This window comes from Aristolochia californica, unplaced genomic scaffold, assembly GCF_029961685.1.
Source record: "Aristolochia californica isolate CCGP_79_NKW_82.1479 unplaced genomic scaffold, dmAriCali1.0.hap1 SCAF_2, whole genome shotgun sequence".
NCBI classification, from domain to species: domain Eukaryota; kingdom Viridiplantae; phylum Streptophyta; class Magnoliopsida; order Piperales; family Aristolochiaceae; genus Aristolochia; species Aristolochia californica.
Window position 1 is genome coordinate 36,825,079 of NW_027181881.1, and position 23,498 is coordinate 36,848,576.

The window sequence follows — 23,498 nt, forward strand, 5'->3', positions numbered from 1 at the left end:
ATGATATGTTTGAATTGGAAGATGATGATTCGGATGATGAGGTTGGTCAAGGAGGTGATGAGGTCCGATTAGCAGGTGAAAATTCGGATGAGGATAGCGATGATCTTGGGGATGAAGGCAACCTATCAACAACCATGCGGAGCCGTCGTGCATTAGAATCCACTAGAGGTGCACAACTTTGAGATGCCATAGAGATTAGCATGTGGGGTGATTATCAGTGGTTGTACTTTATTTCTTTTGAACATGTATGTTATCGTTCGTATGTACTAAACTAGTAAGTTGATGATGTTAAATGCACGAACTCGTTGTTAAAAATAATTTACGTTAATTATATTCGTTTTTGTTATTTTATATTTTTTTCACGTGTTTAAAATTTATTCTACTCACACGTAATTAGTATATTAATTTATAATAAATTTTAATCATTAATTGGTTTAATTATCCAATCGATATAATTAATTAAACAAATGGTTTTACATTTTGTGTGAATATATTATTAATTAATAATATGTAAAATATATATTATCTTATAGATAAAATATTAATTAATAATATATAAAATTATATATTGTTTTAATTTATAATAAACTATAATCATTTAAGTAATATAATATAGTTTTTCATTAATTATGATATTAATATATTCTAATACTACATGTTAAATCACTTATAAGTGTAGTAACCATGTTTAATTTGCCTAATTATATGTTTAGGTATATGTGCTATTTAAGTATATTATAAAAGGTTACGCATTCTTTTCTTTATATCATACTTTTTATTTGGGGACACTAACACTGGAATCTGTTTTCCAGCCACTTGAACTCGTCTATACTAACACCCAAACATGAGTTGAAGTTGAATCAATTCATTTCAGTTCAATTCAATTCTTCACTTCAATTCAAGTTCATTGTGGACTAACCCCCCCCCCTTACCAAAAAAAATCAATCTTTCCTCGTTTTAATACATAAGGATATCAAATTAGATTCTTGTAATTTTTCTAAATCACCAACAAAATCTCACAAAATTCGTGGCTGGCCAAAAAGGTTCATAATTCAAAATAGGAACACTTTTTATCTTTGACAAATAAATCAAGGAAAGTTTCTGAAAATAAGATAATCTTCTAAAGATTCTTTCCAAATATTGTTAGTTAAGAAACAAAAATTTTCCAATGGTAGATCATGTGATACTTTCCTGATATTTTTTATCAATAACAAGAACTAAAAAAATTCAGATCTCCGTATGCAACAGGATACCAGCATGAAAAATAAATCAAAGAAAGTTTCTAAAAATAAGATACCAACAGGTTCATAATTCAGAATAGGAACACTTTCTCTTTGACAAATAAATCAACGAAAGTTTCTAAAAATAAGATAATCTTCTAAAGATTCTTTCTATATATTGTTAGTTAAGAAACAGAAACTTTCCAAGGGTAGATCATGAGATACTTGCCTGATATTGTTGATCAATAACAACAACTCAAAAAATGAAGCAAAAATTCAGATCTTCGCGAGTAATAGGATACCAGCATGACCTTTGATTCTTCAAATGTGAATATCTTCTTAAATATAGATCAGATTGACATGAAATTTTATCCTTCCGGAACTATAATTAAATACCTTTCATAAAAATATAATTTATCTTCATAAAATATACTTCTCTTGAGATAAATAATTTGACAGATTCCAAGTTCTATAATCTGACCAAATTGAGTACTCTTACTTCTAGCATAGATATCTCCATATAAAAACTCAAATTGAGAATTGGTTGAATAGGTAAGAAAATATAATTACATATATTTCTTTTGATATATAATTATCCATATATGATCTCGTTCTTGATGACATAAAACTACTTGAAAGTTGAAGTTTTCTGTTGTTGCACAAAACTTTTTTCCTGCTTCATATGTCGATTTTTCTTTCTAGAAAAATCTGATCCAACTATTCTTTTTGAGTTGGAAAGTAGACTAAAATATGCTTCAAACTATACATAATTTTCAATAAAAAACATATGTTAAGAGAGTTAAAAATTCAATGAAATACATGAATTTGGAAATATAACTAAAGGAAAAACGAGAAACTCCTCTTGTTTCTTTTTCTTTTCTTTTTTCTTCTTCTTCATGTTGAATTTAGGATCTCGTGATTAGAACCTCTAGCAAATTAAGAGAGGGAGAGGAGAAGAAAAAATAAGAAAAGAAAAGAGAGAAAGGGAGAGATAGAACCTTTAGGCTAAGAGAGAGCTTGGACGAATTACAAGAAGGGAGAGAGCTTGACTGCTCTAACCCAAGACAAGGGCATCTATTTATAGTTTTTAGAGGATGTTATGAAGTCCATAATGCCCTTAGGTCTACAAGCTTTACATAAGAAAAGACATAAGTAGAAATGTTCCTCCTTGACTAATTCCATCCTTGTGCCATCTTTATGAAAAGTCTTCTTATTTACCGTGATGCCTCCTCTCTTGGACGTGTGGGCTGTTATGGACTCAATAAGACTGAGTCATCTACTTTACTTTTATTATTTATGTTGCTTTTAATTTCGAATTTTATTGATTTGTAATAAGACTTACAAGTAGGGGTAGAATTGGGTTTTATAACCCTAACCTATGTTGATGTTAATTACCCTATTTAAGGGGTAAGGATAGAGAAATAAAGCAAGTTCGGAATTAGCATAAACTAGGGTAATTTAGGTTCTTTCTAGGCTCCCTATTCTAGGGTTCTTGGCATGAACTCTCTTGGGGGTTTCATGCATCCATTGGGGAGTCTTTCAGGAGATCTTGGAAGGAAAAGGAAGAGGAATTACCTTTCTCTTCTGAGCTGCAAGAGAAGATCATCTCTTTCACAAAAATTCCAGAAAAGGAGAGGTCTTGACGTGAGTCTACCCAGGAAGGAGGATGGGTTCTTATTGCTGGTTGGGTGTTGACATCCAGAGGTATTTGCTAATCTTATTCCAAGCATTGAGATTAGATTTATGTTTCTCTTTTACGTAAGGAACCAGTGCTGCATGAAATTGGAAACCCTACCTTGACGTGAGCCATAAGAAAGGGGATTCCACATTGGGGCCTCAAGGAGCTTCCTTGACTAGCTGGGTTCGTTCATAATTAAGAAAAGGAAACTCCTTTTCAAGGGGAATGAAATCAATAAATGGAAAGGGGTTGTCTTGAGTCATTACAGCAAGTAAAACCCTCTTGTCTTGAATCATAAAAGAGGGATTTCATATCTGAGTGCTTAAACAGTCCTTTAACTTGCTGGTTGCATCTATAATTGAGAAAAGCAAAATCCTTTTCAATCCTAACGTGAAAGGAGAAGTATAAGAGAGTTCTTTTCACAAAAACGTGATAAGAAACCCTCAAACAGTGCTGGATTCATATTCAACTCGCCGAGTTACTAGATCCATGGCTAGGGACCATAACAACTTGGTATCAGAGCAGGGTAACCCGGTAGAGAGAAGCGCCAATGAATACTTTGAATTGCTTGAAAGAAAATTTGATACTGTCCTAGAGAGGTTCTCAAAAATTGATATCGATATGGAGACCTTGAAGGGAAGGATGGATAGCATGGAGAATGGTCTAACCACTGGCAAGAAATTTGCTGCATTGGAAGAAAAGTTCACTCTCAGTTTGGAAACTTGAAAGGAAGGATGTATAACATGGAGACTAATCTGAGCACTGGCAAAAACCCAATTCCGGGAGACCATTCGCAGATCAGAGGGAGAGATGAGTTTACTAGACATACGAGTTTCTCGGGTCAGCAAGGACCCTTCATTCTGGGGGGACACCTCAACCAGGGGGGAGGCACTGTACCCCTCATTCTAGATCAGAGTGGAGGGGACCATTCGTATAACAGAGGGGGAGATGAATTTCTGAGGCGCACGAGTTTCTCAGGACAGCAAGGACCCCTCATTCTGGGGGGACACTTCTACCAGGGGGGAGGCACTGTTCCGAGGTATACTAAAATGGAATTCCCTACTTATAATGAGTCAGAAGACCCTTTGATATGGTTGTATCGATGCAAAAAAAAATTTAGCCATCAGCGAGTCCCAACCTATGACCGAGTCAACATAGTTGTTGTCCACTTACTAGGGGAAGCGCAACTTTGGTACCAGCTAGTTGAGGTTGATAGCGAGGTGGTAGATTGGGATGAATTTAAGCGATTGTGTTCTCTCCGTTTTGGTCCTCCTGCTTACAGTAACCTTTGGGAGATTTGGTTTTACTACGCCAAACTGGGGCCGTGGAGCAATATCAAAAATTGTTCCAGGAAAAATTAGCACGAGCCAGCAGTATGGTACAAGTGGATCAGCAAGTTGCGCTATTTACAGCAGGACTGGCGGAGGCCTCAAAGCTTGAGGTGGAGCTCTATGCACCTGTTGACTTATCCAGCGCTATGAATATAGCTCGTGCTTTAGAACTGTGACAACAGGCACGGCACAGACGACCTCCATGGTCAGGGGAGCGCATTCCTCCGAGAAACAACCCAGGTATTACTTTGACAGGGGATCCGAGATCTAGTCATCCTACAACTCCTTATATAAAAAATTGGCAAGTGCTGAGATGGCGGAACGACGGGCTAAGAATCTATGTTACAACTGTGATGAACCATATCGGGTTGGGAATCAGTGCAAAAGATTGTTTTTGATCGATAAGGTTGAAGATGAGGATATCGAGGTGACAGAGGATATGATTGAGGAAGAACCACCGGACATCTCCCTGCATGCCATTACTGGGCAGCAATCGGCCACAACTACGCAAAATGGGAGCGGCTCAACAACTTCCACCAGGTCTACCCAGCTTTTGAGCTTGAGGACAAGCTCGATCTCCAACGGGGGGCAGATGTTATGGACTCAATAAGACTGAGTCAACTACTTTACTTTTATTATTTATGTTGCTTTTAATTTCGAATTTTATTGATTTGTAATAAGACTTAAAGGTAGGGGTAGAATTGGGTTTTAATAACCCTAACCTATGTTGATGTTAATTACCCTATTTAAGGGGTAAGGATAGATAAATAAAGCAAGTTCGAAATTAGCATAAACTAGGGTAATTTAGGTTCTTTCTAGGCTCCCTATTCTAGGGTTCTTGGCTTGAACTCTCTTGGGGGTTTGTTGCATCCATTGGGGAGTCTTTCAGGAGATCTTGGAAGGAAAAGGAAAAGGAATTACCTTTCTCTTCTTAGCTGCAAGAGAAGATCATCTCTTTCACGAAAATTCCAGAAAAGGAGAGGTCTTGACGTGAGTCTACCCAGGAAGGAGGACGGGTTCTTATTGCTGGTTGGGTGTTGACGTCCAGAGGTATTTGCTAATCTTATTCCAAGCATTGAGATTAGATTTATGTTTCTCTTTTACGTAAGGAACCAGTGCTGCATGAAATTGGAAACCCTACCTTGACGTGAGCCATAAGAAAGGGGATTCCACATTGGGGCCTCAAGGAGCTTCCTTGACTAGCTGGGTTCGTTCATAATTAAGAAAAGGAAACTCCTTTTCAAGGGGAATGAATTCAGTAAAGGGCAAGGGGTTGTCTTGAGCATTACAGCAAGTAAAACCCTCTTGTCTTGAATCATAAAAGAGGGGTTTCATATCTAAGTGCTTAAACAGTCCTTTAACTTGTTGGTTGCATCTATAATTGAGAAAAGCAAAATCATTTTCAATCTTAACGTGAAAGGAGAAGTATAAGATAGTTCTTTTCACAAAAACGTGATAAGAACCCCTCAAACAGTGTTGGATTCATATTCAACTCGCCGAGTTACTAGATCCATGGCTAGGGATCATAACATGGGCCTTCTCCTTGGATGGATGGATTTTCCTTGGTCATGTAGGCTTGAGCCCATCTTCAAAAAATATTTATAGTTTTAGGGTAGAAACCCTAGTACAGAAGTAAAAGAAAAAAAACATGAAAATCATAATTATAACTAATGTCACTGACTCACTTAATTACAATAGATCCGACTCATACTACTTCAGCATAATCAAAACATATTTTTGAAAAAAAAATCTTTCCCTAATACTTTTTCTTGAATTCCAAGATTGGTATAATACAAAAGCATGAGATTTTGAGTTTTAAGTAAAGTTTATATTGGTGAAAACTTATGCTATAATTCAAAAACTTTTCTATAATATTTATATTATGATTTTGAGTATGGTTTTGAAAATATGAATGCCATAATGCTCCATAAAATACTTATGCTTAAGCATAACATTTGGTTAGCTATCTACTTACATAACTAGAGTTCTTGAGATTTTCTATTTGACTTTGACTCTAGGTCTTCAAGTCTTCTATCTTCTTCTTTGTGTAAGTTCTTCTCTATAACAACAATCTTCAATGTGTTTTTACTCAGGTTTTGACTTGGCAACTTAATTGGTCATTTTTTATCTTAAGCTTTTACCATAGACATCATAATATTTGTGTTGGGAAGTTAGTGTCTAAAATACATTGATAACACCGTTAGTAGTACATCTAAAACTACCCATTTTGTTAGTATCAAAATATAGAGACCAACATGATTTTACCATTGGTTTAACAATTAATACCTTGTCCAAAGAGTCTCTTCATTCTTTTTTTTCAAAAATATGAGCTCTCAACAATCCAAAAATTGAACTATTGAGATTAAAAAGATGCACTTTGTCTTTTTTGGAAAATGGGACTAAAAATCACGCTAAAATATTTTCTTCTTGGGATCTTGTTCAAACATAAGCTTTGTTCGCACATTCCTTTTATGGCATAGGTTTTTGCTCTTGAGCATTTTTCAAACATTTGTATCAACTCAAACAACTTATCTATAGCCAAGGCTTCTATTAGTGAACTTTTTGTTCAAAAACCCACAAATGTTTGAACACTTCATTATGCATCAAGCCTTTTGTGGAAGAGCCATATTTGAGTATACTACTTCGTTGGAACATTTCCTCGTTATCCGGTGACTTCAATTCTTTGAGTTTGAACATTTTCATTTCATCCTATAATTAATGCCTATGCGCTTTGTTTGGACACTTGGTTTGGTCAAACATTCATTCTTCCAATGGAGCTTCTATTGGTGATCTTTGTCCTAATAATTTTGCTTTGTTCACACATTGTTTTTTAGGGATCTATCTATAGGTGTACCTTGTTCGAACATTTACCTTTGTGCAAATAATCTTTTTTTCATTAGAACTTCTCGTGCGAACATTCTCTTTTCACCAAAACTTTTGTTGTTGCATTTTGCTCTAACATTCTTTTTTTTTTTAACTTTCATTCTTTTGTGACCTTTTCTATTAGTGTGTTTTATTTGAATAGTCTCTTTTGTTCGATCATTGTCTTCTCACAACATTTTCTTTAGAGGGGATTACCAGGACAATTGGTGTTGTTGATGCTTTCTGGTTGTTTAAAGTCCACAATCTAAATCGGAAATGCTTGCTATCATCAAAACAATATCAAGTAGGAATCTTGAGACCAACAAATTATGCTTTCAAAAGTGAGTTGTTTATTTCAAAAACAAACTAAACATTGGTGAAAACGTATGCTATGATTTAGAAGTATTCTAAATATATTCTGAACATTTTGTATGATGATACTATGCATGACTTTCTTTTTAAACTTTGATGTTTTATGCTCCAATTCAACTTTACCAAAGTTATGGAAGATGGATATGAAATTATTCTCTTACAAACTAAAGTTCTTAAGATATAATTCATGACTCACTAGACTATAGCCTTCAAATCTTGATCGATTTGTCTTGTAAGCTCTTCTTCAACATGACTTGATCCTTTTTGAGCTTGTGGTTCATATTTTCATGAGCAGCCTCTTCCTCTATAAATAGGGGTTGACATCAGGTCGGGTTTCATGAGGAACCCAACCATACCCAAAAGCCTGAGGTTTGGATTTCAAGTTTCACCCCGAGGGTCGAAGATCGAATGTCACAAAAAACCCATTGAGTTTTGGGTCAAGGACGGAGTACCAAACCCAACCTACGGGGATGTGATGGAGAGATAAAATGGGGTAGGGACAGATCAAGGATGGGTTGGGTTTACGTGGACGGGGCAGGATGGGTTGAGTTTACATGGTCGGGGATGCGGGGATAGTGATTGGGTCGGAGTCAGGTTTGACATTTTTGGTTCTTTTAGGTATGGGTTTTGAGAAACCCAACCCGAACTGACGTATGTTCAGCCCTATCTGTAAACCAACTTTATGTGTCACTTGAAGGCTAATAGCATTCCCTCCATCTTAAATGCTTGATATGCAATATTGGTTCAAGGAGCTAATGTTTGTTATCATAAAAATATGTGAAATCCCAATTCTTGGTTTAAAGTCAACCTAAGCCAACATTAAATACTTATTTTCATTAGGATTCAATAAACTTGCATGGTATTTTTGAAAAGAATGCTAAATTTTGTAAAATTGAAAATTTAAAGAATTACATAAAACATTATAATAATTCTAGATAATTTAAATACTTATATTTAATTGTTTCAATGTATCCACTTTTTATCTTGAAAAGAAATTTATAACTTACATTGAAGTGGTCTCTCTAAAAAAGAATTAAAAATAAAAATAAAACATTTCACATAAATTTGAGAAGCAAAAGATGATTATTATTTGTTTAAAAAGTTGTTTATTTGCTTATGTTCTTGGTGGACGAGTAGTCTCAGTCTAGGTAATATGTCCCAGTCGAACTCTTAAATTGACTTATTTATACCAAAAACTTCTTTTAAAAGTAAATGAATGTTTTGGTCTTCTCATTGTACCAAAAAAAATGAAAAATTTTGTTTAAGGAAAAACTACGCTTTTGTATGTTGTGTAAAATCAATGAAGAATATATTTTTCTTCTACAAGAAAAAATTGTGTTTGTGTATGTTGTGTAAAATCAATGAACAAGATATTTCTCTTCTGTAATTTTTTTATAATGCAGAAAGCTTGTTGAGAAATCTTTTTATTAATATAAAACCCACTAAATAAAAAAAGAGTATTTCATTAATTAATTATATAACTGAATTATTTTAACATAATTTCCTAAGTAATAAAATGCCTTAGTTGACCTCGTCAAAATATTAAAGAAAAAAACTATAAATGCCACTATTGTATAAACAAAATCAAAATTTTCAAATTTTAACTCCACTTGTAGTATCTAACAAAAAAATCTGTCTTTTTACCTCTATTCAAATGTTTTTTATATTTAATTTACTCCTCGTGCATACGATAATATATACTTATTAGTAAAAATAAAAACATTCAAAAAATATATAAAGAAATAGTTTATATTTTTGGTCACTAGTAGGATCATATGATAAATTTTGGTCAATAACTCTTCTACATATACACATTTTATAATTAATTTGTTTATTTTTTATAGAGTCATTTTATGTACTTGAAATTTTTAGTAAACGATATTTGGTAGATTCTATATAAGAAGGGGTTCATAACAATACGTTAGTCATGTAATAAGTTTTGGTGAAATAACATTCAATCAATAGGTCTTTTTTACATGCAAAAAATTTAAAGAAGGGTCGTTTACATGTAAATTTTTTAACGAAGGGTCTTTTACATGTAATTTTTTTAAAGAAGGGTATTTTACATGTAAATTTTTTAAAGAAAGCTTTTTTATATGTAAAAATTTTAAAATGGTCTTTTAAATATTTTCATAGGATATGACAAGTTAAACTATATTACAAGCGACAACTTCCTTCGAGAATGTCAGAATATAATTATTAAACGATGAAATATGCTGAAATTTGAATGAGTTATCAAATGGTGCTGTGGTGTAGTGGTTATCACGTCAGTCTTACACACTGAAGGTCTCCAGTTCGATCCTGGGCAGCATCATTTTCCTGGTAACTTTTTCCACTTATTTGTCCGCCGTTCACTTCCTGTGTTTAGTTTCTGCTCCAGATAAAACCGCCTCGTTATTTCGCTTTTGGAAGGCAACGCCATTATTCTCCATTTCGACGTGTGGGCGAAGGGTTTTCTGATGCTCCGCTTCTCCTTCAACTCAGATATAATGGCGTAGGAGAATCTTAAACAGAAATTGTCTTGTCCTTCCATCCCGTTTCAATTCTCTGTACAGTTTAAAACTCATGGTCCTCCACTCAGTCGGTGACTCCCTCGACAAGAGAAGCACCCCGGAGACTTTGATGCTCCCACTGGGACCTCTCCGCAGCAAAAAGAAGCGGAATCTCACGTGGCCAAGCCCCTCGGTCCCACCGGAAAAGCCGATCAGTCGCCGTCCCTGCGAAGCCACTCCCGTCGCTGTTAATTAGTCCAACACCCACGCCGTCGTCAACTCTCACCTTCTCTTCTCCAACAATGCGACGCAGCCGGCCGGCCACACGTGTCGGTCGCCCGTCTTGCTCCTTTAAATAAAATTGATGAGCCCGAGGAAGACGACCGGACACTTCCGGTTACTAGCAACAACTAATTCTTCATTAATATACGGATTGAATTGAATATTTGCAGAAGAAGCTAGGGTTCTGCGAGATCCATTTTCCGGCCTGATGCTTGATCCCTGATCCCCTCCGCTTCGATTTCCATCGACTTTTTCTTGATCGTCACAGCATAATACTCTTCTTTCTTTAGTTAATCGCGATTCGGCCACTCTACTGCTCAACGAGCTGCCTCATCTCTCGCAAGTCGCGAGTGGGAAATGGGAAATGGGAATGTGGGATGGGATCCACCTGCTCCTCTTGTGCGCATCAGCTTTACTCGGATCAATCCGTTTGTCAGTCCAGCTCGGTGGATCCAAATCCAATTGGACGATAATTGTCTGTTAACAAAAAGATTTTCGCCTGTGTGCATTGGCCTATCTGGTTTTGTCTTCTGTTGCCCGCCATTATTGTTTACTAGTCGGTCGCCGATCTCTGTTGCCCTTTCTTGTTGCTCTGGAGTGGAAACCTAATTTTTGAGGTACTCAGTCTTTCTACATTTTAAATACATATATAAGTGCTCCCAGCCGCCAAATTATATATTTGACAGTTGACACCTTCGTTCTTAAATCCACCGACTATTTCCAGAATCTGACGTAGAAATGTTTGGACTCCTTTCGGGAATATCTTTCATAAATAACTAACAAAATTACAGCATCGCACCATATATTGAAGCATAAGTATCACATAAATACTTGGCCAAAACGACAACTCACGCACTAGTTTGGTGAGAAACATTGTAACAAGCCCACATGGGCAAATCACTCCCTCTTGGTAGGGGTTGGCACCAACTCAACCCGGCTAGTAAATCGTTCAACCTTGACTTGAAAAAAGTTTGCCTCAATTCAGTTTTTACTTTAGTTTGGTTTAAAAAATTTTACATATTTTTTTTATAAAAATATATTTTATTCTAATTGTTCTTGTCAATTCCCTCTTCAGCTTCTCTTATATACTTTTAACTTCAAAGACTTCAATCATTCAATTTTAAGTTCGAACTCGATTCTAATTTTAGCTCAGAGGCTGAATTCGAATTCTAAGTTCAAACCAAGTTTGAATATACGAAGACTTGAATTTGGCTAGGTTCCCTCACGCCAGCACTACCTTTCGGGAGCCTAATTCCGCGAGTAACAATGGCACTCCGGCGGTGTCGCTAGCGCTGAGCAGAGGGGTAGTGCACTGGTGGTGTTTCCGAGAATACGAGCAACATTCGAGGCATTTTAAAACTACCTGCCTTTACTGAACTTTTAATTTTTCCTCGTATAGTTTTTGTTTTTCCGCGGATCGACCGGTTAAAGGGCTCTCTATCAGGAGATCTCTGCAACTGATCGTCTTTACCTCTCTGTTGGACTCCACACACTACCGCACGGAAATCTTGACCTCAGCAGCCCGATATCCTTGAAAGAAGTTCACTTTCTGAGGTGCTTCTTATTATCTACTCCGATTCCGCCTCTCTGTTGGACTGGAAATTTGTACATTATTCACTGCCCAAGTGCAATCCGTCTGAGATTTCGACGGATCCTGCCATCGGTGTCGATTTTTGTCAGCTGTTCCCGCTACTTTTATGAGTTTCAAGTCCAAACTTTGGGATGAATGAAAGGTATAGGTTTCTATTTTGAGAATGGATGAAGCTTTGGGAAACCTATATTCCTTCTCAAAATTCGTGTTTTGATGTCGAAAGCGGAGAAAATGTCCACAGATCTTACAAGGACGGGACCTGTGGAAAGGGACATCGAACAGGTAAATGTGGCTTCTAATGAATATCTCGAGTTTTTTTTTTTTTTTTTCAGTAAAAGACTGACTTCAACTACGTAATTGTGGTTGCAATTGTACTTCAGTTTGATGAAGGCTATCTTTACTCATCTGTATTTCCTATTTTTATACGTAACTGGTAATTGATATGCAGAGACAAATAGATGCCAATTTATGTAGTGCTGGGTTTAGTCATGAGGTACTCCCTGTTGAAACCACATTCAGAGAGTAAATATTCGTGGTGTGGTTCTGATTCTTAATCAGTTCAAGTGTTCAACATGATACTTAAGACAGAAAGCTTGAATGCTCCTTGTTACTTGAATTAGGCATCGTTTCCGTCATTTAATTCTATTTGGGTGTTAGTATTTTCAAGTGATTGGAGTTATCATAATATGTTCTTTTAAGATTGTAAACAAGTTCAGATTTTAGCTTTGGTATGAGTATTTTCTGTACATGATTTACAGCTCCATAAGAAAGGATTGACGAGTGCACGGGAACCTATGCAAAATGCTCAAGTTTTTTGCTGTATTTTATAAGGACTTAGATTGCTCTCTTTTTTATGTCATAAGCTGATTAGCAAACTTGGTTTAGTTCAGCACTAAATAGTCAAATGAATTTCAAGCACCATATTAGGAAAATATCGTTTACTAATCTCCACATATTTTAGTACTAGGATTTCTGGATATAGTATCAAATGTAAGTCCTTTTTTGGGTAGTACTGCATGCAAGTAATATTAGTTTCAGAGTTTATTCTGTTTTAATTTGGTAATCATTAATATAATATTTTCGAGTGCATTGATAAAGTTCTAGGATTGCTTATGGTATTTATTTGGTAGTCTATCTTAGCATCTGTCTTCCATCACCTTTGATGTTGATTCACATAGGTTGAAATTTTGCGAATAAAGAAGCCATGATAATACCAAATTAAATCTCTTGCATTACATGGGAGGAGAGACTCATGTAATTAATCCCAATAAGTTTGGATAAAGCTATGACGACAGAGATCAATCCAGTTTGAGCCTTGGATCAGTGGCCATGTGTTGGCCATAATGAATGGGATAACTGAAAGTGAGAATAATGATCCAGAAACCTTTTTGGAGTTTATTGACTATGTTTTCAGAAATATAGTTAAACTAGCATGTTAAAATTTGATGTATGATTGTATGGAAGTTTGTTTTCTTGGTGTAAGGTTGGAGAAATCTAAGTAGCATTTAGTGAATGGAGTTATTCAACAGGGTCCAGTTATAGGAGGTAACTGATGGGTCACGTAGTATAGGATATGGCCTCCCCACATGACCGTGTGAAGATCTTTTTAGACCTGTCAACTTCTTTCTTCTGTCGGTGACATTGTTTTTATAATTAATTAGCTGTTGATGCTAATATATTTGATATCCTCATTTGTGTGCACTTTTGGATCTTAGAAGGGTTAGAGTGTGCCTTGGTGCTTATAAGTACTCATTTGTTTTTTTTTTCTTTAAATAAGTATTCATTCTGTTTTGTCTCATGATTTGCCCAAAGACTCTAGGTGCTGAAGCCTTAGGCCTTTCAGAAGGAATGACTTCTTGTTGCTCTTGTTTGGGGGCAAGGAGAATCCCTGAGACCAGCCTATTCCTTCATTAAGTAAAAGGCTAATGTAGAACTAAAGTTGTGATACATCCTAATGCCAAACATGTAAAGCATAAAAGAAAAAGAACAGTGAATTATGTGGAAGACTTCCTGAAACTTTTAAGAGATTTTGTAGCAACCTCTTTCACTCTCCCATTATTGCTGAATTTTTCACTTTAGTTTATTTTGTTTCTTTTTAGTCCTTTGAATAGTACTATTACCTTTACCTAAGAAAGTATTGCATATTCAGAAGCTAATCTTTGGTAGTAAGTAGTAACACATGGATTTGAAGAACAAGTTGCTTTTTAGCTTAAACATTCTGTTATATATGAAATATTGGAGAAGGTGGAAAATATTATTAAGAAGAGAAAGGACCTTGGTAGTACAGGCTTAAGGGTGAGTACGAGCAAGTAATTAAATGATTTTATTGCTCGAGTGATGACTTGACATCTTTAAAAATTGTCAAATGCTGTGTTTTTGGATTTCCATTAGCTTCTTGGAGTACTTTTCCTTGAATGTTTTCCTTGATGCCATATTTTTTGCAATTGATTTTAGTTGTCTGCTTCTTTAGAAACCACCTAGTGATGAATTAAAAACGAGAAATACACCCATCTATTTTTGTCTAATTCCAGTGCTCTACATAGTCCCATATGTAGGGTTTGCTTCTTAGTGCTTCAGTTCTACTATGTTAAGTTGCCCTTTAATTCTTAAGTTGCTTTTTTAAATTTCCAGATCTATTTTCTCTTAAAATAATCTTTTGAAAAAAGAAAAAAATCTGTTGATGTCATAAATGTTCTCTCTTGTTTCGGCACTCAATTTTCTGCTAGCTTTCTGGTCATGAGCATTGGTTCTGAAACCTACAATGAATTTGTTAGGTATTCAGGGTATGGTACAGTATGCTTTTTACTTTCTTTCTCTATAAATCTCAGTTGCTTTCATGTTCTTATCCTAATTTTGTTAACTGATTTTATTTAATTTAGGCTCTTGGCTTCATCTTTGTGACAGGCCATTACTGCTCTTAAAAAAGGGGCATATTTGCTCAAGTATGGGCGCCGAGGGAAGCCCAAGTTTTGCCCATTTAGGCTTGCAAATGTAAGTTCAAGTTTTCTCATCTGCTTTTATGTTCTTATTTTAGTCTTCTCTTCTGTGTAACTGAGTTCAATGGTTATGACTTCGGAGTGGCATTTCATTTTTTTCTATGTAGCCACTTAATTAAGTGCTAGAACAGTTAGTGTAGTTTTAGTTTTATTGATCTATCTGCGGAAATGTCTGCAATCAATAGTTGTATTATTTGGATATAGATGTTAGCATACTTTGCATTTTGCTCGACTTCTTGCACGAGTAAAATTTTCAACATCTTGCATGAGTTGTGATATGTTAATGTGTAAGATTACTAAGAGAGTGTACCAGGATATCAGCTAAGCTGCTCCTGCTTCTCATGGGTATTTGTAGATAATCGGAGATGGATGCTTTATTTTTCCCCCTCTGTTTTATCTCCTTCTTCCAAGTGGTTTTATATTGTATATACTTGTAAAACTTAAATGCTCTAGTAAGTCTGTCGTTGGGTATATCTTTTATCTAAGTTGGTGCGGTTACTTTTCAGGATGAGTCTGTGTTGATATGGTTCTCTGGCAAAGAAGAAAAACATCTGAAGCTTAGCCATGTCTCCAGAATATTACCTGGACAGCGTACTGTGAGTGCCTATTCTAAGACCCTTTTACTGTCCTGTTCTTTCATACAATGCCACCAAAATTAATGTGTTCCATCTGAAGCTGATAAAAGAAAAGCACGATATGATGTCACAAACTCAGATGCTTTGAATCTCTTGAAAAAAAATTTTCTGGTGGTGAAAACTTTTAATGGTGGTGTGATCTAGTTTCTCATTGTTATCAAGAAAAAAAAAAAAAAAACCGTAAACTATTAAGTATGTAACATAAGATGAAAATCCAATCTTACTCTACCATGATGAATAGTCCTACATGACCGATATATTTCTTTTAGTAAGATTTTTTTTATATGACCTAGTTTCACTTTTTAAATTTAAAATGTTCACTGAATATGAACTTGTTTAGTACTTCTGCAACCAACTAGTTTCGGTTTACTCTGTTATCAGGATAGCTTATCCGCTTCCTCAGCAAAACCTTTTTAGCATATGAAATAATCCTCTATTTTAATAGAGCCAGCCTTACTTTAGAATCATTTCCTTTTGGAAGCTAAAGTTATGAAAAAGGCCATTTAAATTACTAACTTTAAAGTTGGGTCCAAGGCCAAATGACTAGCCAAAGTTAATAGTCCTTTTTTCAATTGATAACCACTGAAATTTTCATGACATTTACTTTTATGGATTATTCCTACTAACACTTTTTCTCATGTCTACATCTACACAAACAAACAATGGACCTGAGATGTGGATAACACAAAAGGGGTAAAAACTAAGCAGAATACAAACTAGGCCCAACAAAACAAATGTCCTATGATACCATGATAGAGTTGGGTTCAAGTCCATCCCAAAATGACCACTTGAAGTGAGGAGGGCATTTCTCAGTTAATAACATCAGTTTTTTTTTTCTTTCTGACATTCTCTTACGTGGTAGTGTTCTCACTAACTACTTAAAATCTCAGTTATGTGGGATTATTCTCAGTAACTTCTTGAAACCTAAGTCATGGTGAGGCTTACCAATTTGCCTTTTTATCCATTTTTTCTTATTATTATTATCTAGAATGGTGTATCTGATCATATTAAAAAAGAAAGCTTATTAGATTGAAGACAAGGGTGAAAGTGGAAGAGTGGGAAAGGGTGTTCCTCACAACATGGTGTGACTGGAAGACTCTTTCTTTAAAAAGAAAAATTAAAACAAAGTAAACTTCAGTGTAAGCCTTTTAAAAGCTTACCTTTCTTTTGACAAGAGGATTTTCAGTTGAAAGTTTTTCAGTCTTTCAGATACATTTCAGAGACTAGACAAATGAAATTGACAGATTATGTACTGTTCCATTTAGGCTATTTTCCAGAGGTATCCACGACCTGAGAAGGAATATCAATCATTTTCTTTAATATATAATGATCGATCACTGGATCTGGTGAGGATTTCTTCTCTTATTCAGTTTGTTTATCTAATTATGGTGGTTTAATAGGCTCTTAGGAGATGGTTCGTTCAGCTCATTTGAAAGATTTATTGGTTCATTCAACTTTGTGGTCTTGTATGATATGATTGTATTTTATTCTTGCCAGATATGCAAGGATAAAGATGAAGCTGAAGTCTGGTTTGTTGGTTTAAAAGCATTAATTTCACGAGGGCATCAACGTAAGTGGAGAACTGAGTCAAGGAGTGATGGAGTTTCATCTGATGCAAATAGTCCTAGAACGTACACCCGAAGAAGTTCACCTTTGAGTTCTCCTTTTGGTAGTGTCGATAGTTTGCACAGGGTACATCAAATTTTCTTTTACTATCTTCTTACAATTTATTGACTATTCTTTTTTCTTAAAAAAACTTGAATTGACTATTCTTGTAAGTATTACGAGTTAAAACAACTTGTTTCTTGTTCAGGATGGAGGAGACTCGGTTCGTGGTCATAGTCCTTATGAAAGCCCTCCTAAGAACATTTTGGACAAAGCCTTCTCTGATGTGATACTATATGCTGTACCCCCAAAGGGTTTCTTTCCATCAGATTCTGCAGGTGGGTCTGTGCATTCTTTATCATCAGGTGGCTCAGACAGTATCAATGGCCATATGAAGGGCATTTCAATGGATGCTTTTAGGGTAAGCCTTTCTAGTGCTGTGAGCTCATCAAGCCAAGGTTCTGGTCAAGATGACAGTGATGCTTTAGGGGATGTTTTTATTTGGGGAGAGTGTACAGGGGATGGAGTTCTAGGTGGTGGGTCACACAGAGTTGGCAGTTCTACTGGGGTTAAAATGGACTCACTTTTACCTAAAGCATTAGAATCTGCTGTAGTACTTGATGTTCATAATATTGCTTGTGGTGGAAAACATGCTGCTTTAGTTACTAAGCAAGGAGAAATCTTTTCTTGGGGGGAGGAAGCTGGAGGCAGGCTAGGCCATGGAGTAGATTGTGATGTGTCACACCCTAAGCTTATTGATGCTTTGGCTAATATGAATATTGAACTAGTAGCATGCGGAGAGTACCACACTTGTGCTGTAACACTATCAGGAGATTTATACACATGGGGTGATGGTACATACAATTTTGGTCTCCTTGGCCATGGAAATGAAGTGAGCCACTGGGTTCCAAAAAGGGTTAATGGTCCCTTGGAGGGTATTCATGTGTCAGCTATCTCTTGTGGGCCATGGCACACAGCTATTGTTACTTCTTCAGGCCAGTTGTTTACATTTGGAGATGGGACTTTTGGTGTCTTGGGTCACGGGGATCGAAGGAGCATAGCGTTACCTAGGGAAGTAGAGTCTCTCAAGGGACTGCGCACTGTGAGAGCAGCTTGTGGTGTTTGGCACACTGCTGCAGTTGTGGAAATTATGGTGGGCACCTCGAGTTCAAGCAATTGTTCTTCAGGGAAATTATTCACTTGGGGAGATGGAGATAAAGGAAGACTTGGGCATGGTGATAAAGAGCCAAGACTAGTGCCTACTTGTGTAGCTGCCTTGGTGGAGCCAAATTTTTGCCAAGTAGCTTGTGGCCACAGCCTAACAGTTGCACTCACTACCTCTGGCCATGTCTATACAATGGGAAGTGCTGTTTATGGTCAGTTGGGAAACCCCCAGGCAGATGGCAAGATCCCAAACCGTGTTGAAGGCAAACTCCAGAAGAATTTTGTCGAAGAGATAGCTTGTGGTGCTTATCATGTTGCAGTATTAACTTCAAGAACTGAAGTCTACACATGGGGCAAGGGAGCAAACGGTAGATTGGGCCATGGTGATATTGATGATAGGAATGTACCAACACTGGTTGAAGCTTTAAAAGACAAACAAGTGAAAAGTATTGCTTGTGGAACCAATTTTACTACTGTCATCTGCCTTCATAAATCTGTTTCGGGCATGGACCAATCAATGTGCTCAGGCTGCCGCCTGCCATTTAATTTCAAAAGAAAACGTCATAACTGCTATAACTGTGGTCTTGTCTTCTGTCATTCATGCAGCAGCAAAAAGTCTCTCAAGGCTTCCATGGCACCAAACCCAAATAAACCTTATAGGGTTTGTGATATTTGCTTCAATAAACTAAGGAAAACCATGGAGACTGATTCAGCATCTCAGTTTACAGGGAATAGACGGGGCAATATGAACCATGGTGTGAGTGAGCTGGCGGAGAAGGATGACAAGTTTGATTCAAGATCCCATGTTCAACTTTCAAGATTAACTTCAATGGAGTCTTTCAAGCAGGTGGACAGCAGATACTCCAAGAGAAATAAAAAATTTGAGTCTAATAGCAGTCGTGTCTCTCCGCTCCCAAATGGAAATTCACAGTGGGGTGGTCTTAACATTTCAAGATCATTCAATCCAGTGTTTGGATCATCAAAGAAGTTTTTCTCGGCTTCTGTTCCAGGTTCTAGAATTGTTTCTCGAGCAACATCACCCATTTCAAGGAGAGCTAGTCCTCCACGATCTACAACCCCGACACCAACTTTGGGTGGGTTGACATCTCCAAAAATCATTATAGATGACACTAAAAAGACAAATGATAACCTGAGCCAAGAGGTTCTCCAGTTAAGAGCACAGGTAGTTGTTAATCTTTTGCCTTACCGTCTATCTTTGATATCTGGCAAACTGAAAAATCTTTTGTGCACTGTGCATGGAATTTTACATTTGTGGGCATGGTCAGTATGACAATAAGCCATGAAAGAAAATTGGTTGGTTTGGAGTTCAAAAAGTACTAGGTTTTAGATTTTCTCTGGTTTGTGCATGGACTGTCTAATTCATTTATTTTGCTTTAGCTTGTCTCTTTTGCACATCGCAAACAGTTTTTTGGTGCACAATTTTTTAAAGGCCTATTTGTTACTGTATTTGTGAATGCTAATGTGCAGTCAAGCATAATTGGTAAAATGAAATCTATTGAAGGAACGTGTATGGATCAAGCACAAAAGGCGTATTTTGTGTATGCCGCACGCTTCATTGTTTGCTAAAAGATAAGTCTCTGTTTTTCCTAACATCTTGTATGTTAAGGAATAGTCTCACATAGATTAGTGAGTACAAAGATCTTGAGTTTATTAGTTGGTAAAAAGGTTTCCTAAGTTGGCTAGTCATTTTGGAATGACTTTGGACCCAACTTAACATGGTATCAAAGCGGGTACTCATATGTATGCCTACAACTAAACTATCTACTTGTAGAGTTATCCACTTGTAGAGCTACTAAAAAGAGGGCCTACACCTAAAACTGCCTACTCCTAAATTATCCAAGATCTTGAATTTATTAGCTAATAAAAAGGTTTCCTAAGTTGGCTAATCATTTTGAGATGGGCTTTGGACCCAACTTAACATCGTATATATTGAGTAGATATTATACTCAATGATTAGAAATCGTAAGTAAAGTCTCACCAAAAGTAGTAGCTTTCTGTAAAAGTTGATGATCTCCCTTGATCCATTGACTTGTGGAATGGTGGATTGGGCTTTTACATCAATGGTACACAGGGGGGGGGGGGTGGATTGTTTTCTTTGGTTCTAGTCTCACCAGGGTATGGGGTTCATCATTCTAAAAATAAAAAGAAGGTTTAGGATTGATCTACACATGCAAGACTACATCATCATTTTTGTTAATCATTCATTGATAGAAATTGCATTATTGTTTGTACTTTTTAACTATCTTTAACATTTAATACATATGCCTGTAAGGAAAGCTTAACAGCAATTATGGTTGTCAACATATGGTCATGTCATTCTTGGGTGCACCCTACTTTTTATTTCCTTAGAGAAGTCACACTATTTTCAAGAATGCTATTAATTTCATTATTTAAAAAAATTATTATATAAATTTAATCATTAAACATGTTAAAAATAAGACATAAAAAGTGGACATCAATTATGAATGTGTGAGATAACTAATTGGGTTCACCAAAATTAAATAGATTTAGGTTCATACTCCTTTTTTTTTTTTTTTTTTTGAAATATGGTTCATACTCCTTTTAAACACATATGCACATATAAAAACATTCCCTTTCTCTCCCATATTGGCACATTGACATCTCCAGCACTACATGGATTTTCTTCATCTTTTATGTTCTGACTTCATAAAATTCCTTTTAGACATGTGGGAGGTTTCTTCATCAGTGAGGGCCCCTTGATAAAACCCACTTTTTCTTCCTTCTTTATAGCGTATCAATTGATCCGATATCTTTTTCATTTTTCAAAACTTAATATATCCATTTGAAATTAATAGCATTTCCCTACCCTTGGATTGGTCAAGTTGCTTGTGTGGTATTATATGTTCTAGTTTAAATATCTTGAGAAAATTGATTTTTTTTGTTTATAGAAATCCGTTGAGTGGGAAAGTCCCACATTGGTAAATAATTTAGAAGTGTTATTTGGTTATAATGTTAAGCAATAGACCTCCTAAGTAGTTAGTCATTTTGGGATAGGAATTGAGTTCAATTTTAACAACGGTATCAGAGCGGAATGTTTTCATGGGCCTAAACCTAGTTTGTGCTCAGTTTTGAGTTTGTGCGTTTTAGGCTTGTTATGTGTAAGCCTAGATGTAAGGAGGTTTGTTAAATGAGAATAGTCCTTCATGAATAATAATTAAAAAAGTATTATTAGGTTATAATATTGAATAATAGGTCGCTTAAGTGGCTCGTCATTTTGGGGTGAAACCAGGCTCAATCCTAACAAAATCCTATATGATTGAGAGCACAAATTGTTGCTTTTCTATATAAGCAAACTTATTTATTTGAGGAAAGAGTATGAAAGGACACATATTTGTATCGTCTCTAGAAGCCTTTCCTTTTTGTATTTTCTTTCCATTTCAAATAGATAGTTTTGCCATTCAGAGAGATTAAAGAAATCAAATTCTTATCTTGTAAGGTGTTAACTCTGTGCATATAATTTAGGTGGAGAACCTCACTCGGAAAGCCCAACTTCAGGAAGTTGAGTTGGAAAGAACAACCAAACAGTTGAAGGAGGCAATCACAATTGCTGGTGAAGAGACTGCAAAATGCAAAGCTGCAAAGGAAGTGATTAAGTCACTCACTGCTCAAGTAAGTTTTCTGGTGTGTTGCTATTCTCTAATTGGTCCTCATATGGCTACGAAGTTAAGGTGTTTGGACACGGAAAATCCATGTATTTCGATTCACTAAACTGACTTCAATCTGTCTTCTTGATAACAATCTAAAGTAAATTGCTGAAAGTCACATATGAAAAGAAACACAAAAAGGATCTTTTAGGTTTCATATTTCTGCTGCCCCATGGATTTTTATGCACTTTGTTTATGATTTTGCACTGATCTCTGGCAGTTGAAAGACATGGCTGAGAGGTTGCCGTTGGGGGCTGCGAGAAGCAGCAGGCCATCTTCCCTAGTGTCTGTTAGTTCTAGTCCCACTTCCACTGATGTTTCAGCTGCACAAGTTGATCGCCTCAGTAGTCCGCTGAGCTCAGTTGTGCCAGATTCAAATGGTTCCAACAGCATACTTGTTTGTAATGGACCTACCTCTATGAGCAGTTGCAACTCAAGTCATAACAAGTTACTGCAATCTGAAGTAGTGGCTAGGAACGGGACCAGGACACCGGAGGCGGAAACAAATCATGAAGCTGAGTGGGTTGAACAAGATGAGCCCGGTGTGTACATTACACTCACATCTTTACCTGGTGGTGTTAAAGATCTCAAGCGGGTTCGCTTCAGGTAAGCTCAGTATCTGCAGTGCAATTTTTTTCTTTTTTTTAATGGAGTCTGCAGTGCATTTTCTCCTACTAGTATTAGGTAGGCTGTGGTTGTCTTTGCTGGGTATTTAACAAAACATAACTCTGGATAACCTCAGATCTCAGTTTCACGTGTAGTAATATCGAAGGTCACTCACATGTAGTAGAATCTTGTCCTATTTTGTTGCTTGTCGCTTGTTCTATGAACAGAAATCAGTCAAAGGAAGTTCAAAAAGAAATTTAAAATGCCAAGGGTAGTATTATGCAATTTTATCTTCATTACAATTTTTAGATTTTTCTTTACATGCATTTTTCGTGTCTTTACATTTTGATTATCCTTCTCTTCCTGTAATCCTAGGAAGGATTCAGACTTTGAAGAGACAATTTTAATGGTGCTATTCTGTGGGAGACTTATCTTTGCTAAAATTTTGTCATGCAGTCGTAAGAGATTCAGTGAAAAACAGGCTGAACAGTGGTGGGCTGAGAATCGGGCTAGGGTCTATGAGCAGTACAATGTACGCATGGTCGACAAATCATCAGATGGGGGTGGTAGCGAGAATGTAACTCACCTGAATGGATGCAACTCATAAATCAGAAACTAGATAATGATGCGGAAGGCCATGTAATGGCAGGTAATGTGATATTGATTTGATTCGGAGATTTGTGGTTAACCCTTTTGGAAGAAGAGGGAAAGCGGTATAAATGAGGAAAAGAGTGACTTTGTTTGACTTCATTTTTCAGCCCTTTCTTTGGTTTGTGTGTATTCCGTGCGGAAAGCAGAGTGGGTTGAGGGAAAGGAATGTAAATTCTTAGTAGGTAGCTGGCTTTTATTAGAGTAGCTGCCTTGTAAATTCATAAGCAATTGTATCTTCATAAGCAAATGTATCATCGGGCGTTTCTTCTGATAAGATTGAGGTTGGAATTTCCAGAGAATAGAGTGAGATCATTTAGCCAGATTCAA

At 36.3% G+C, this 23,498-nt stretch overlaps 1 protein-coding gene and 1 non-coding gene across 3 annotated transcripts; both read left to right on the forward strand.

The window, feature by feature from the left end:
- The first annotated feature begins 9,704 nt into the window (after window positions 1-9,704).
- Window positions 9,705-9,777, forward strand: TRNAV-UAC (transfer RNA valine (anticodon UAC)). Its single transcript has one exon. It is a non-coding gene; the product is annotated as a tRNA-Val (tRNA).
- Window positions 9,778-11,664: 1,887 nt separating this feature from the next.
- On the forward strand, window positions 11,665-23,498 carry LOC137955397 (PH, RCC1 and FYVE domains-containing protein 1-like). 2 transcript variants are annotated; one of them, XM_068802322.1, is made up of 10 exons: window positions 11,665-11,970; window positions 12,052-12,110; window positions 14,733-14,819; window positions 15,331-15,420; window positions 16,725-16,805; window positions 16,957-17,151; window positions 17,273-19,411; window positions 21,733-21,879; window positions 22,135-22,520; window positions 22,977-23,498. In XM_068802322.1, exons 1-10 carry the CDS (start codon window positions 11,964-11,966, stop codon window positions 23,125-23,127), a joined length of 3,342 nt encoding a protein of 1,113 aa, XP_068658423.1. In that variant the 5' UTR covers window positions 11,665-11,963; the 3' UTR covers window positions 23,128-23,498. The 2 variants fall into 2 exon arrangements, with proteins under 2 accessions (XP_068658423.1, XP_068658422.1); XM_068802321.1 differs by having other exon boundaries at window positions 11,665-12,110.

Coding starts and splice junctions, on each gene's coding strand:
- LOC137955397 (XM_068802321.1), top strand. CDS start 12,042: ATGTCGAAAGCGGAGAAAATGTCCACAGATCTTACAAGGACGGGACCT. Junction 15,421..16,724: donor TATTACCTGGACAGCGTACT/GTGAGTGCCTAT, acceptor TGTTCCATTTAG/GCTATTTTCCAGAGGTATCC. Junction 21,880..22,134: donor TTAAGTCACTCACTGCTCAA/GTAAGTTTTCTG, acceptor GATCTCTGGCAG/TTGAAAGACATGGCTGAGAG.